Source organism: Cokeromyces recurvatus (assembly GCF_025118155.1).
Source record: "Cokeromyces recurvatus strain NRRL 2243 chromosome Unknown BX663scaffold_11, whole genome shotgun sequence".
Taxonomy (NCBI): Eukaryota; Fungi; Mucoromycota; class Mucoromycetes; order Mucorales; family Mucoraceae; genus Cokeromyces; species Cokeromyces recurvatus.
The window spans coordinates 402,154-417,745 of NW_026251397.1; the positions used below are offsets into that span (position 1 = coordinate 402,154).

The following is a 15,592-nucleotide window of genomic DNA, read 5'->3' on the forward strand; positions in this document are numbered from 1 at the left end:
ATTGTATGCCAGGATGGTAAGGATAAAGATTATAAGAAGGAGCTAATGCAGTAGGCGAAATGATATGTTGAGTAACTGGATTGAAGGTAGGTGATTTTGGAAGTATGCGTTGAGGTGCTGCATTTGTTGACTTTATGGGTGAAGTAGGTGTAGGTGTTAAACTAGGCGAAATTGGAGGTTGAGGCCCAATAGGTATAAAGTAAGGATGTTGTTGTTGTTGCTGATGATGATGATGATGATAGACTGCTGGATAATAAAAATGTGGAGTAAAAGGTACAAATGGAGGAGGAAGAGCAACGGCGGTTGGTGTTGTTGCTACTACTAATGATGTGTCTTGAACAGATGATCTCTTTCTCTTTTTAGATAAAGATGCTGTATCTGAAGATGTATTTGGTTTTGAAGAAGTTGGACTATTATTCAACATTTAAAAGGAAAAGAAAAAAAAAGGGTATCATAAAAAGAAGTGAGGAGTAGATTTTACTGGAAAATATGATAACACTTTTTCTAAAAAGAATTTTAAAAAAAAAAAATAGAATATGGAGAAAATCAACTAAAGAAAAATTCATTCGAATCAATAGAACATGATTTCATGTAAAGAAGTTTACCAATCATACAACATAAGAATAAGCACGTGTATCCCTGATTGGTTGAATTTTCGGTCACGTTTACTCAATCAGATAAAAAACTAAATTCATCAAGAAGTACATGCATAATTGATTATTACATACATACATTTATATAATACAATATGTGACATATAATAATAATAATCGTGTTATGTGTGATAGTTGGAAATTAGAAAGAATAGATATTAAAGAAAATCTTGCTGTTCTTCTTGATCTTTTTTTCTTTATTACGAATCTATAGAATAATAAACCTGAGAAAAATGACTGCAACATTCTACACTTTCCTGCCCTATCATAACCGACATATGTTTATCTTCTTTGCTGGGCTTATGAAAATAGGTTACTTGATTATAAGACGCAGTATAATATAATAGTGTGAAGAATGAAGGAGATAATAGGTATTCAGTTCATGTAGTAAAGAGATTAGACCCTATTTATTATTTGTACAATCTCTCTCTCTCTCTCTCTCTCTTTTTTTTTTTTTTTTTTTTTATTGTTTTATTAGCTGTGTCATTTCATATAAACAGATATAATAATAGAGTTGAATCTATATATCACCTTCTGTACTCCTACTCCTAGCTACATAGAGCAATCGTGTTATTCACCATGTTTGGCCTTATTAAATTGATTATACCCTATATCTCTCTAATAACTAACAAAGAATCAATCTAATTTAGATGGCCTTTATATTTAACTTTAGATAGCAAATAGAAGCCATTATACATTTAACAAGACGCTAATACATCCTAATAACCTATTTAATCTAATCGATGATCACCTTCAGTTATCATTGAATATCAGCAATAATCTCTCATGACTAGTTTCTTCTTTATATAAAGTATTAGTTGGATACTTCTTTGTAACAACTTATTGAATGAACATATTTACTATGCATATGGACTCGAAATTGTAAAAAATAACTACATTGTATTTTATACCTCTCATGCGTATCATGCTACGACAATGAAATTTATGATATCTTTAGCTTGAATACATGCAATTGTCCTTGAACATATATTTCGCTGAAAATGAATGAAGTGTATCAAAAGAAAAGAAAAGAAAAGGATACTCTGGTAAAATGGTAGAAATTTCATTACAATTAACACTATATAAAAAAAAAAGAAAGAAATGTGTGGCTATATAAGAGGTATAGACTAGAACATAATAAGGAATGGCTTAATGGTCAGTAAGCCTAAAAGAAAAAAAAAATTGTTTTCTTTACTATTATCAAATTTAGCAATAGGCTTCTCATCGTCAATCAACTTTTCTGCATCAAAAGTATAAAGCTCGTTATTTGCATATATATATATATATACATCTGTTATTTCAGAATTTATATAAACTTACCATTATCCATGACTTGAAATTCTCTGTATTGGATATTATTTATAAGAGTATTTTCGGCCTTTAAAAAGTTTATTCTTTATGTTAGTGCATCAAGTACGATTAAACATTTTTTTTTTATTATTTTTATAAATTAAAATTTATAAAGCGACCTATGGGCACATAATATCTTTATTATATTGGATTGCCCAGGTCAGTTCAAATTATGCGAAAAAAGTATCTAAAAACCCTCTTATGGGACAAGAGGTAAAAAGGTAAAGGAAAGGAAGAAGAGAAGGTGAGAAAGAAAGGGGGAATATTACTAACAAGTTTAAAGAGACAACCAGTTGAGTAATTTTCTGCCTGGATCAAGAAGTGGAGGGGGTAGTTTATCGTGCATTAAGTAGTCCATTTCCTGTAGAATGGTACACATAACTGGCCAGCGATAGAACCAAGCAGAAACATCCTGAGAATTTTGGTGCTTATGCTGAGGGAGATGATTTAAAAGAAAGGAAAGGAGATCTGCAATTGATCGTGGCAAGAATGAACGAGTGTGCATGTGCAAGCATTCAGTGGCATGTGACCGACTAAAGCGTACATAAGGATGATATGGACAGGCTTTAGGTATTCCTCCAGGTAACCAACCAAGACGCCATCGAATAGTTCGACTACGCTCACTGTGTGTCATGGGTAACCAGAGTATCGGATCAATAATCAGATTAGGGCGGCAAGAGGAAAGCAAAAAAGAATGTGTCTCGTCACGCAGTTGTTGAAAACTCTCTTCAAGAAATTCTTGACGATGTTTTCGAAAGGAGCGTTGGTCTAATGGAATGGAATTGGCGGCGCAGAGTCTCCAGCATGGTGTTTGAATGAGTTTATACCATTGAGTGTTGAAGATAGAGGCTTGAAGCTCAGGAAGTAATTTAGCGAGCAAAGTATCATCCGGTAAATCAATAGCACGGAAAACGAATTGGGCATGCAGAATGGACACCCTAACCTTCATTGATGGTTGGTTTACCATATGAAGCATCACCTTTACTGATGATCGACTAGAGCCACCAAACATCCGTCTTATGCATGTGTTTTGACAAGATTCCAGTTGTTGGATATCCTTTGCACTAAGTAGACTAATAGCTAGACCATATTCGAGCTGTGGTTGGACTATCTGCGTGTAGAAGCGAGTAGCGAGTAAACGATCAAATCCCTTGGGGTTAAACCCAATAGATGCCATTTGGTCCATTGTTTGTAGGGCTTTGTTAGTATTATTTTGTACTAGTTGAGCTGTATCTAAGAATCCTCCTATCTTGATGGGGATACCTAGATAAGAAAAACATTTTTAGGTTGGAATGGGGTCACCATATAAAGTGTACCGTTGCTGATTATCAGAAGGATCAAGGATTACACATTTACTAGGATTCCAGCGGTAGCCTAATAAATTACTGTTTTCTTCACATAACGATAATAAAGAGCGCAACTTTTCAGGTGCTGTGATGAGGGACAATTTGCTTACCTTTTTTAGACAAAATAAAAATGGAAATCAGACGAAAAAAAAATGAGTTCAAACACTTTGATGGTAAATGTTCAGACTTTTTCTTTACCTGTAATAATCTGACCTCCTTTCGGAGAACCGTGTTTAATACGGCGATTTATGTAAGACTTAACCTCTTTTAAACGGAAGAGGGCGCTCTCCATCTCTCCGAATCAACTGAGCAATCTTCATTATGTTTAAAGATGCATTAATATCCCTCTGCTACAGTGTTTGACATGTCTTGCAAACAAGAACACCACAGCCACGAACACCAGTAAAAAATCCAAAGTTCTTGTCATACATTTAGAGCATACTTGGGAGGTAAGATACTCATCGATGGTAACAACTATCAAGTCACCATTACTTTCTCTTCTCTTTAAAGTCTTGTAAAAGAGTTCAGTGACTCCACTTCTCAATCCCTTGTAGTGCACCAAATCTTTGCCAAACATTCCGGCCCCAAATACGACCAAGGGTAACTTTGATTTGTAGTTTTTATATTTAGTCTCTCTATCAGATACATTTGTATACATGCACTTTTTCAGTAAAAATAATAATAATACTAATTTACTGGGGTTTTTTTTTAACTACAAATACCTTGGAATACATTTCTTTTTAACTTCTTTTCCCTTTCTTTTCTTCTTGGTACCCCCTTTTTCTTCTTCTTCTTTTTGTTTTTCGCTTTCTTTTTCTTTTTGCTTCTTAAACTTCTGTTGTACTTTTTAGTTCCGTTCAGCAACATATTTACCATTAACTCTGGCGCCCTTTGGTTTCCTTGGTACAAGAAGAAACGGTCCTTTGCCGTAGCAGCGTTATAAAACTCGAACAGAGTATCTAAATTATTGAAAATATAAGTGGCATGCTGCAAGTACTTTTCTGAGTCAGAAGTCTTGTTGGTTGATATAGAGCCTTCTATGATGTTAATGCCATGCTCATTTTTTAGTCTGTTCAATTCAGAACTGAATCTTGTTGAACCTGTCAAATGATAGTATTCCTTGGTTGTGCATCGTCGAACATCGCGGTCTAAATCAGTAACTGCAGTAAAAACGGTTTTTCTTCCAGGGTCAATTGCTATTAGAAGACATGACTCTTCTACTTCTTGACTCTTAAAGTCATCGACTTTGAGGTGTATTTGGTTAACCTTGACAGCCATATCATTTTGATCATTTCGTCTTTTGTAGAACAAAAAATCAACACTGAAACCGTCTGATCTGATCAAGTTTCCAAACAACTGTCTATTTCTGCCATTTGGCATTATACTTTCAATTCTGGAAGTATGTTTGCTTTAATTATTATGATATCACCTTTTTTTTTTCAACTTACGTTTTAATTCTCAATGACTGGAACTTTAATACTTTAAAAAAGAGCCGAAGTTGGTCATTATAACCTCTTGGCAACTTTTCACGAGGAAGAAACGCAGATAATGCGTTTACTGACAAAGTTATAGAACGCCAGTGTAAGGAAGGTGTTGGGAGCAGACTAAATCGCCGCGGAAGAGACAGTCTTCTTACATCGTATTCATAATGGTTGTCGTGTTCAGATTCAATGATAGAGAGCAAGTGTATCAATAAAGGAGTAAATCTACCAGGGGATTCCGATAGAGTTTTCATTGTTACTTTGGTATTTAGAATGTCCCTCAGAGGCTGGCAAAATTGAACAACTTTTTGTCTTGTTGTATCATCATTTACAGTTTCACTTGTTGGCCACACTGGATTCCCTTGACAGATATATTGATAACAATATTTTACAGCAATATTATGAACGTCGTTTCGATTCATACTCTATATTTATTTTTATAAAATTTGTTTAGTTCTTTATTACTATTTATATACATACACTTTTTTTTTTTTTTTTTTTTTTTTTTTTTTTTTTTTTTTTTTTTTTTTTTTTTTTTTTTTTACCACAAACATGATTTGAATCTTGTACCGAAGATAATAAATCAATCTATTTTCAAAGGTCTCGACGATTGCATTCTGATATGAGGTAGCTACCTCTGTACACGCCTCAGCCAGACATTGACTTGCACCGCTTATTAAAGCTACGGCATGGCATGCCTTAGGGTTTTCTCTTTTGAAGTTATCCCATTGCTGTAAAAGATTTGGACTGACTACAGTGCTACTGGTAGGCCTTTTGTTATTGACCAATTGGCATATAGTATACCAAACTTGTTGCTTAAAAATGAACCGTGGGGCAGGCTCATTGAGATTTTGTAAAATATAGTAATTTACAAACAACTTCGCTCTGTAGATAAGTTGTCTTATAGAATTGCAGCAGGTGATAATTTTTTTTTCTTTCAGGACACCTTTGTATTCTTCTTTGATACAATTATATCAAAAGGAAGCTTCCGCGTGTACGCAGTATAATTATATCCAAGGTTGAGAGCCAAGGTTTTCGCTTTTGATAAAATATAGAAAGAGCATTCAGGGGAGCCGTGCAGAGCTATGACCTGAAAGCTTACATCTTGAACAAACAACTTTGGTACTGGCTTGTGTTTTCTGTCTTTTAGCATCCTTTTTAGCTCTTTTAACGTTTTCTGACTGTTTTCGTTTTTTATTAGTACTAGTGCCAACTATTCATTAACAAATAAGTAGGTGTTTAACACCTTATTCTACATACGAACAACTATACCTTCGTCACCAGTCTTAGGTAAATATAATGAGCATTTTTTATAGTTTTTTGTTAAGTGTCCCTTCTGACCACAATCAAAGCTTGTGGCATCGATGATGTTATTGTTAATTTTGATTAGATATGTGCACTAATAATAATACTTGCTTGAAAGCTCATTCTTCTCTAGACGACTGTCATAAATAGCTTTTTTCTTGTTAAAAATAAATAATCGATGCATGTTTTTGTATAAAATAAGCAAAGATCGGTAAAGAAGGTAAAGAAAATGTGATATGTTTGTGGAAAATTTAAGGTTGCTTTGCACTTAAAAAAAAATTAAATAAAAAGCCAATAGAAATCGAGTGTAGTCCTTTTTTTTGGTAAATATTCCACTTATTAAAAAGGCTAAGGTCTTAAGAAAAAAAAACAAGAGCAACCTTTTGATATGGCATGTAAATTATTTCTCTTACAGTGTTCATTATTAGCGACGTCATAACACTATCTTGAGTAACATCTTCTATTGTTCTGTCTGTCACAACTATCATCTGTTGGATGTAGTTTGAACGCGAATCAATATAGAGTTGTTAGTTACGCAATAAGTCTGGACTCAACTGGGGCTAAATAATCATGCCTATATGTATATTATTTGGGAAATCTGGATTTCAGGATTCTTTCTGTTTTCGTTTGGCTGATATATGATATAGTGAAAGTGCACGATATGAATTACATGTCATATCTGTGTATATTCTTTATTAATTGTTGGTGTATTTCACCACAATATTTACCAATAGCTGTATCTTAAATATGACTGTCAAATCTATACTTTCATATAACTGTACACACGTCGTCTCCCATGTATGTATACGTACCCTAGAAATATCCGTATGTTAACCTAATTGACAATATAGAGTTTATTGGTCCCTCAAGGCAAAACCTTTTAAAATGAAAAACAACCTAATAGGAATCCAACCATCTGATATTCACTAGAGCCATTTATGACACTTGACAAAAAGGTGTTAACAGAACCTTGTTCAAAAGGGATTAACACTGCCACAACTTTTGGTGGGCCTGTTTTATTAGCAGCTGAGCAATCCGTATCTTAGAAAAGAAAAGAAAAAAACCCCCCCTTACGCAACAGGCTTTTCTTTTCTTCTTTTTTTTTTTTGGACTCATCTTATAGATAAAGGGGCCATCTAATATTCTCGATGTAGGTGCCAAGAATTGACTCTACAAGGTATATTTCGAATCCAGACATTTCTTCTAATCAAATTCTTGTACTTTTCAATATTTTCTTTTGAATACTCCATGTATATAAAAGCGTACAAATTTGCTTGATCTCTTGGAAATTCTGTATGTACTTTGAGAAAGTAAAAGTTCGGAGCTTGGAGAGAATAAGGACTCTACTTTTTCTCGTATGATATTTGACTGTATAAATCTGATTATTTATTGAATAAGCTGCAAAAAAAAAAAAAAAAAAAAAAAAAAAAAAAAAAAAAAAAAAAAAAAAAAAAAAAACGGAGTCTCCTTGAGATATCAAAAATGATTTTTATTATTTATAACAAGAAAAAACTTAATAAAAGAAATAGAAAAACCAAATAAACTAAAATAAAATATTAATCTACTTGGATAGCTATAATGCAGTCCAAGGTAGCAAGACTTCAAGTTATTAATTATTAGCTTAAAGACAAATATATTACTTATTCTATTGACAAAAGGCATATTTATTTATGAAAATTAGATACATGACTATCTTCTAAAGGTTTATATGTTCACTAAATATGATTTATACCGAGAAAAAGTTTCATTTAAAAAGAAAAAAGTTCAGTACGATTGCACTGATCTTGGGTAAAGTTATGTAGTCACTTTAGTGAGTACTGTTAGTAAATAGTCAGTAAAAAATGTTTTACAAAATAATATTATACATCTTATTTTCAAAAAAAAAAAAAAAAAAAAAAATAACGTGTTATCTATTCTAACATTTTTACTTCAAAAAAAAATGTATACTATGTAAGATTGTTAATTATATAATCCAGTGAGAGGAATTAAAGGTCGTCTGTTTTAAAAATAACCGTTAAAGATACTTTATAAGCTTAAGGAGCATGATCAAGAAGTGGGGGAGAAAGAATAATCTAATTATAGTAGAATATCACATACGTAATAATAACAGTTATTAGTTCAACTATTTAGCAGTGCCTCTCGTCAAGATAAAGAAGTTTCAACTCGGAACAAAAGGCTCCTTATTTTGATTTAGAAAAGAATACCGTTATTATTCATTTCAGAGAATAATAGTCATAGTTATAATGTATTCTTTCTTTAGATTATTGTAAAAGATAGAACTTATTTCCTTTATTTTGTATGCCATTTCACAAAAAAAAAAAAAAAAAAAAAATTGACGTTTTACATTCTAGAAAACTCAGTCTTTATATTTTCTATTACTAAAATAGAGTGATACTATGTACGCATAGACAATTTGGATGCTACTGCTAAAAATAGACAAGAACATAGTGCATGTTATAAAAAAAAAGTTTAATTTTTATTATTATTATTATTATAAACAATAATAAAAGAAGAATAAGGGGAAATCATTTATATCATTACAAATACCATAATTATGTCATTATCATATACCATCTAGATCCGTCTTATTTTTATGCTTACTTTTAATATTCATCATTCCATACGCATTTTTTTTTTTTTTTTTTTTTTTTTTTTTTTTTTGTAGATCATTAAACTAAAATAAACTAAGCTAATAATAGAAAAAAGTGGATATTTATGCTTATTAAAATAGATGATGACAGAAAAAAGATGCACATTTTTATTTTGATGAATATGTGCTGCCTTATTTTTATTTTTATTTTTTATTTTATTTTATTTTTTTTTTTTGGAAAATTTCGAATTGTCTAGATTTTTTTTTTTTAAAAAGATATGTTTAGAAGATATCGCCAAGAACAATAAATTCAATCAAAAAAATGATTTTACTATTTGTTTAACATTACATAGCATTTGCAATAAAGTATTTTATTTACATTTATTGATATTCATTTTTTTTTTTATTTTTTATTTTATTTTTTTTTTTTATATGTATAAGATTAAACAATATAATTAATACAAGCAATGACAGTAGGATTTTTTTTTTAATAGAAACAAAAAAAAATTTTTTTTCTGCAATAATTTAATCGGAGCCATTCTATATGATGAACTAGAATCCAATCAAAGTGTTATTCATGCTTATCTCGATTCTTGATTCGATATTCTTCTTTCATAACCAGCCAATAATTTCCTTAAAAGAAAATCTTGACCCTTTTTTTTTTGTCTCCGTTGCTAAATAGAAGATTATATAAAGAACAAATCCAAATGAAAAGACATACAAACTATTTTTATTTTAATTTCTATACTTTTTTTTTTTTTCATCTTTCCTTGTTTAAAGCAATTTTATATAAACAGAATGTCAATAGCTACTCAAATATTAAACGATCGACAAATTAGTCGAAAATTAACTGTAAACATAAATCAATATTCAGTGAATGTCCGCCCTATTATAAAAGGTAGAATAGATTTATATCTATCAGTATAAACATGAACTAATGTCTTTTTATTGTATAATAGGTGCAATTAAAGAAGCTGCTGGTACATTAACTGAAGCATATTCAAATAATGCAATTATGGGTTGGTGTGTACGTGGATTAGAAAAAAAGAAATACGAGGAATTTTTATATACATTATTTAAGAATATGATCAATGATGCCTCTATTCAAAGTCGTGATTTTGCTATTCAAGTTGAAGGCTGTAAAGGTGTTCTTACTTGGACTAATAATACAAATAGTCCCTCTTGGCCTCGAGTTCTAAATACTGCAAAACTTGCACGTTTAATTGGTTGGGCTTCTGCTTTACGTGCGATTATGAAAGTAAGCCCTTCTTGTGATAAAATGAAACGTAAGATTATGTCAGATTATCCTCAATTTATTACAATTGGTTATATCGGTATTTTACCTCATGAACAACATAAAGGTTATGGTACAGCTCTTGTTAATTATGTCCTTACTAAGGCGGATGAAGCTAAGCATCCTGTTTATGTTGAAGCCTGTAATCCGAATAGCGTCAAATTCTTTGAACAATTTGGATTTAAGGTCCAAGCCACAGTTTATATAGCTAATCAAAGTGATCTACCAGTAGCTCTTATGGTTCGATTACCTACTGTTTCTGGTGCTCCAGAACCTCTTCGTATCAGACCTGGAAGACGTAATACCGATAATTCCCTATAATATATATTATTCTATTAATTTATTCTATTTAATCCTTGTATATTTCTCCATCATTTTTATTTCATTCTGTACATATCATATAAATATATACATATACATATACATAAATTTAAATTTACTGTTATTATTTTCCATATCTGATAAACCTTCATTAATATTTCAAAAATGTAGTAGATCGATAAGTCGCTATTTTAACATGATGATTTTTGAGCTTCTTTGAATGATCGCCATTTCTTTTTTGTTGATTTGTTATTGGTTGAAAGATCGATAAAAAAAAAAGGGATGATCGCTTCATTTTTTTTTATTAGCGGCTTCTTAAATTGAATAAAATAAAACAATCATCATCCTAATTTCTCTCTCTCTCTCTTTTTTTTTTTTTTTTTTTTTTTTTTTTTTTTTTTTTTCTTTTTTTTTCTTTTTCTTTTTCTTTTTCTTTTCTTTTCTTTTTCTTTTTCTTTTTCTCAAGGCAAATTCTTAATAATGAATCCCACATGTCGAGATGGGGTCCAATTTCTGGAAGGGGGTAAACATGTTCGCGTATTTTACCATGGTAAAAGAGATCTGTCTCTACATGTGGACAATATTGATTTGCAGAGACTTGTTTGCCAGTGTAAAAGTGTAATACTAATTTGATCTTTATCATTGAGCATCTACCTCCATTTTTGAATTCTTTTCTTCTTCAAAGAAATATAAAGTTTCTTCTGTCCTGATTGTTAGTTCCTAATGATGTTGGTTAACAACAGCTTTAGCTACATTGGACTTGGTCAAATGTATCTTGACATTAGTTCATTCACTCTTCTATATTTGTGATCGTTGGTTCAAATATAAAATAAAATAAGAATAAAAGACAGGAACCGAATTTTTTTCTTTCTTATTTTCTATAAAAAGGGGTAGTCATAGAATAAAAGAGGTCATTGTCGGAGATATAATGTTAAAGAACAATAAGTGGAGTACATTCTTTTTTCGAGAAATTTATTTATATACAAAAGTAGCATCTTTTATTTAGAATAAAAGGGATCTTCAATACGACGATAACATGCAAGGAATTTATCACCCTTGTTTCTTTCCACCTTTTTACCTTCCTCAGTTGAAGTACGAACATAGGGAACAACAGGATCATTTTCCTATAGAAAAAAAAAAGTATGTGTTATATATATATATTTTTTTTTCTTTTTTCCTCACTAGAAAAGCTGATGACACTTACACATTCTTCATCAGTCAGTCTTTCAAACAAAGGATGATCATCCAAATGTTTCACCATCCAAAGATGTAAGTCTTTCACATCAGTAATCGTGTATAAAATACCACCTACACGAAGTGCATAAGCATATTCAGCTAAAAGTGTAGGACTGATAATACAATTTAATACTACATACACACAGAGTCTTTTGTTCTCTAAATGGTTCACTTACCTAATAATTCTAGCTTTATGTTTTCTTTGTTTAAAATGAGGATCAGGAAATAAGAAAAAGATTTTTGAAAGTTGAGCCTTTTCAAAAAAGTTGGGTAAAAACTTCATAGCATTCATACGCATAATGGACACATTTTGATAATCTCCGGGTTTTTGAATACGTAATGCTTTAATACGTTCATAGACGTAATCTTCTACTTTTGTACGAATCTCCATACCAAGCATCAATTTATCTGGATACAGAGGTGCTAAAGCAATCAATAGACCGCCATAACCACAACCAATATCTGCAAACTCAACTTTCTTTTGTTCTTCTCCTTCTTTTGCAGGATAAAATTGAGGATAATGACGACTCCAATCCATCAAACTGGGTTCTGCAGGACTATGTAGATATATTTATATTGTTTAGAAAAGAAAAGAAAAAGAAATGAATGCATCTATCAATAAAATGTTCATATATAATCAAGTGTATATTGTTTCTAACTTTACTATTCTAATTGATGATCAGAAAAAGGATTGGCATGAGCACGTTGACGATAAAATCTTTTCTAATTCATAAATTCATGATGGTTAGTTTATTGTCAATGACTTGTATAGTATCTATTTTACTCTAGGAAGTTTAGCTTCTTGTTCAGACATTATGTTATTAAAGAAGTTTTTTTTTTTTTTTTCTTGTAAAAAAAATAAAATAAATAAATTAGAATTAATAGTGGCTTATATACTTGTTTGTTTGTGACTATCGTTGTTATTCAAGCTATTGAATTATCTCCACCATCTTATTAGATCAGCTTTCATCCATTACACTTTTGAAATCTGAACAATGTCAATATATAAATCACTATTTTGTCCGTTGCAAGTCGTTTAATATAATACATATATATATATATATAAAAGCATGTGATAGCTTTTAAAATAGATGCATACATATTTTATTTATTCAAATACGCATGTAGTAAATTATGCATATGCATTATGATTTATTTCTTGTTTTACAAGAGTTTTAACAGGCTTATACATGACTACTACTAGTAACAAATAGATTTTAGGAACCCCGCACATGAGAGACGTATTCTTTCTCTTTCTCCCTTTTTCTTTCTTTCTTTTCCTTTCTCTCTCTCTCTCTGTCTTTATATACAAACATATATTTCCTCATTTCAAGATGACTGCTTCTACTACTACTACTACTACTACTACAGGTAACAATACTCGGAGTTAACAAGTACTACATCTAAGTAGATGATTGATATGATGAATGAATGCTTACTTACTTACTTGATTATTATCAATAAAGATGTAAGCACTACTATTAGTTTAGAAGATATGATACATTTGTTAGAATCTCTTAAAATAACTATATCTGATCACCATGAACTCCAACATTTGGCTCAGCTTGCAAAGGATGGTAAAGCCCTTGAACGAGATACACTAATGGATATGATAACAGCTATATTAGCTGCTGATACTGAACATCTCAAGGAATTAACGAATTCTATTGGTGATTTCGAAATTCAACTTAAATAAATTGTATTACCTTTAATAAGCTTTGTGATAATATAAAAAGGACTATCATCTTCTTGTACAAAGAAGTCCATTCATCAATCAACTTATAGATAAAAAATAAATAAAAAAAGTAGTATAAAATAAAATAAAAGGGCATGATTCCTCTTCTTTTTTGAATGCTTTAGAGTCATCATCTTGGTCTTTTTTTTTTTTTCTGTTTATAAACAGATTGTAGCTCATAAGTCGCTCTAAACTTCAACACGAGCGATAATAATTTACAACAGCAAAGCCTATTATTTATCTTTTTTTTTTTTTTTTTTTTTTTTTTTTTTTTTTTTCCAATTACTTGGAGAATTTTTTTATTTTTATGAAAACAATGCATAACCGGAAATAATTATTATTTTATTATTTATTATTATTATTATTTTTTTTTTTTTTTTTTTTTTCATTTTTATTATAATAGTTGAATATGGACGTAAGTTTTATTAATTGACATTTCTATTTGATAGTAATAGTTTTATATATATTTTTTTTAGTTCGATTACCAAAATCCTACTAATGAATCTGATTTCATAACGTAAATATGATTACAACAGCCCTTTCTTTTTTATTCTTATATTTTCTATTTAATAGAGATACAATAGAGGAACATGCTTTGACTGACAAACCTCGCATCTTATTAATGGGACTTCAAAGGTTTTTATTTTATTTTTTTATAATAATAGATTCTGTTATTAAGTTTCTATATATATATAATTATTAGAAGTGGAAAGTCTAGTATTCAACGTGTTGTATTTGGAAAGATGCCACCTAATGATACTTTATACTTAGAAAGTACAACTAAAATTCTAAAAGAGGATATTACGTAAATGAATGGGCATTCATGGTTTAGCTCTATTTTTTTACAAAGAAAAAAAAAAAAACTAAGATGTATATTTATTTATAGACGATCTTTTATTGATTTTCAAATATGGGATTTTCCTGGTCAAGTTGATTTCTTTGACGATATGACTTATGATCCTCAATACATTTTTGGAACAGCAGGAGCATTGATTTTTGTTATTGACGCACAAGATGATTATAATGAGGCATTACATCGATTGTATACAACTGTTACAACAGCGTTTCGTGTTAACCCAAACATTACATTTGAAGTTTTGATTCATAAAGTAGATGGATTATCTGATGATTATAAGATTGGTAACATATACCCATTAGCAGAGAACTTCAGATAAACTAATGGTTGTTTTTAGATACGCAGCGTGATGTACAACAAAGAATGAGTGATGCGCTTGCTGATGCTCAATTGGAATATATTCATTTAACATATTATCTTACAAGTATTTATGATAATTCAATTTATGAAGCCTTCAGCAAAATTATTCAAAAATTAATAAGAGAATTACCAACGTTAGAAAACCTGCTTAATGTTTTATGTTCAGTAAAAGAGAACACACATATTCAAATAGATAAACGTATTACTTACAGTTTTATAATAATAGAATTCTGGTATTGATAAGGCCTATTTATTTGATACATTGACGAAAATTTATATTGCTACTGATAGTTCACCTGTCGATATGCAATCATATGAGTTATGCTCTGATATGATTGATGTTTGTATTGACGTTGAATGTATTTATGGGTAACTTTCACGCAAACAAAAGTAGATGTACCTTCTACTTTGTTCAACTATGAATCCTCACATTTTCTTTAGGGCTCAGGGGAACAGTCCTCAAAATCTTTCTTTAATGGATACATCGGATCGTAATCAACCACTTTTATTGGATACTGCTGCTACTGCTGCTGCTACTACGACTACTACGACTACTACTACTTTCAATAATCAAAAGGAGAGTTCATCAGAACCTGAAAACTTCGAATGCGGATTATTAGAAAATGGTCAACAACAAACTGAAGAATTAATCGGATCAAGTTCAAACACGGATGGTGAAGCCTCAAGTTTAATCAAATTAGATAATGGGGATGTTCTTTATATGAGAGAAGTGAATAGGTAAAAGAAAAAAAAAGAAAAAGAAAAAAGACGAATACCATTATTCAACGCATTTTTTTTTTGTTGTAGACTTTTGGTTTTGATATGTCTTTTACGTCAAGATAATTTTGAGAAACATGGTTTAATTGATTATAATTTCCAATGCTTCAAGGAAGCAGTCACTGAAGTTTTTGAGTTTTCAAGGAAAAGAAATACCCAGCAATGATCAAAAAATAAAAGAGGAGTGTATTATTATTAAGTTTGTTCTATAAAAATAAATATAGCATATATGAATAATATTTATAATGACTATATAGAATTGTATTTGGTATATATAAATGTAAGAAT

At 30.4% G+C, this 15,592-nt stretch overlaps 9 protein-coding genes across 9 annotated transcripts; 3 read left to right on the top strand and 6 right to left on the bottom strand.

The window, feature by feature from the left end:
- Positions 1 to 2,280: 2,280 nt before the first annotated feature.
- Positions 2,281 to 3,189, bottom strand: BX663DRAFT_433951 (uncharacterized protein; the record flags this gene model as incomplete). Its single annotated transcript, XM_051523031.1, has 1 exon — positions 2,281 to 3,189. The coding sequence occupies one exon, from the start codon at positions 3,187 to 3,189 to the stop codon at positions 2,281 to 2,283; it is 909 nt and encodes a 302-aa protein (XP_051383251.1).
- A 358-nt stretch (positions 3,190 to 3,547) lies between these two features.
- BX663DRAFT_508022 (uncharacterized protein) lies at positions 3,548 to 4,251 on the bottom strand. The gene has a single exon (XM_051527427.1). It carries the CDS (start codon positions 4,005 to 4,007, stop codon positions 3,675 to 3,677), a length of 333 nt encoding a protein of 110 aa, XP_051383252.1. The 5' UTR covers positions 4,008 to 4,251; the 3' UTR covers positions 3,548 to 3,674.
- Positions 4,058 to 4,741, bottom strand: BX663DRAFT_433730 (uncharacterized protein; the record flags this gene model as incomplete). Its single annotated transcript, XM_051523013.1, has 1 exon — positions 4,058 to 4,741. A coding segment is annotated over one exon (684 nt), but the record flags the coding sequence as incomplete, so codon positions are not given.
- A 52-nt stretch (positions 4,742 to 4,793) lies between these two features.
- Positions 4,794 to 5,798, bottom strand: BX663DRAFT_433818 (uncharacterized protein; the record flags this gene model as incomplete). Its single annotated transcript, XM_051523020.1, has 2 exons — positions 4,794 to 5,255; positions 5,376 to 5,798. Coding segments are annotated over 2 exons (885 nt in total), but the record flags the coding sequence as incomplete, so codon positions are not given.
- BX663DRAFT_508029 (uncharacterized protein) lies at positions 5,401 to 6,013 on the bottom strand (the record flags this gene model as incomplete). Its single annotated transcript, XM_051527428.1, has 1 exon — positions 5,401 to 6,013. A coding segment is annotated over exon 1 (184 nt), but the record flags the coding sequence as incomplete, so codon positions are not given.
- A 3,458-nt stretch (positions 6,014 to 9,471) lies between these two features.
- Positions 9,472 to 10,729, top strand: BX663DRAFT_508030 (uncharacterized protein). Its single transcript, XM_051527429.1, has 2 exons — positions 9,472 to 9,623; positions 9,685 to 10,729. The coding sequence occupies exons 1-2, from the start codon at positions 9,524 to 9,526 to the stop codon at positions 10,338 to 10,340; spliced, it is 756 nt and encodes a 251-aa protein (XP_051383256.1). The 5' UTR covers positions 9,472 to 9,523; the 3' UTR covers positions 10,341 to 10,729.
- Positions 10,730 to 11,338: 609 nt separating this feature from the next.
- Positions 11,339 to 12,390, bottom strand: BX663DRAFT_530931 (guanine-N-7 methyltransferase; the record flags this gene model as incomplete). The annotated part of the gene is made up of 5 exons (XM_051530348.1): positions 11,339 to 11,464; positions 11,545 to 11,689; positions 11,753 to 12,133; positions 12,241 to 12,299; positions 12,361 to 12,390. 5 exons carry the CDS (start codon positions 12,388 to 12,390, stop codon positions 11,339 to 11,341), a joined length of 741 nt encoding a protein of 246 aa, XP_051383257.1.
- Positions 12,391 to 12,999: 609 nt separating this feature from the next.
- BX663DRAFT_433696 (uncharacterized protein) lies at positions 13,000 to 13,272 on the top strand (the record flags this gene model as incomplete). Its single annotated transcript, XM_051523010.1, has 1 exon — positions 13,000 to 13,272. The coding sequence occupies one exon, from the start codon at positions 13,000 to 13,002 to the stop codon at positions 13,270 to 13,272; it is 273 nt and encodes a 90-aa protein (XP_051383258.1).
- A 414-nt stretch (positions 13,273 to 13,686) lies between these two features.
- On the top strand, positions 13,687 to 15,566 carry BX663DRAFT_508043 (Gtr1/RagA G protein conserved region-domain-containing protein). Its single transcript, XM_051527430.1, has 9 exons — positions 13,687 to 13,726; positions 13,788 to 13,828; positions 13,885 to 13,947; positions 14,015 to 14,116; positions 14,198 to 14,451; positions 14,505 to 14,692; positions 14,754 to 14,896; positions 14,969 to 15,265; positions 15,335 to 15,566. Exons 1-9 carry the CDS (start codon positions 13,721 to 13,723, stop codon positions 15,468 to 15,470), a joined length of 1,230 nt encoding a protein of 409 aa, XP_051383259.1. The 5' UTR covers positions 13,687 to 13,720; the 3' UTR covers positions 15,471 to 15,566.
- Positions 15,567 to 15,592: the final 26 nt, after the last annotated feature.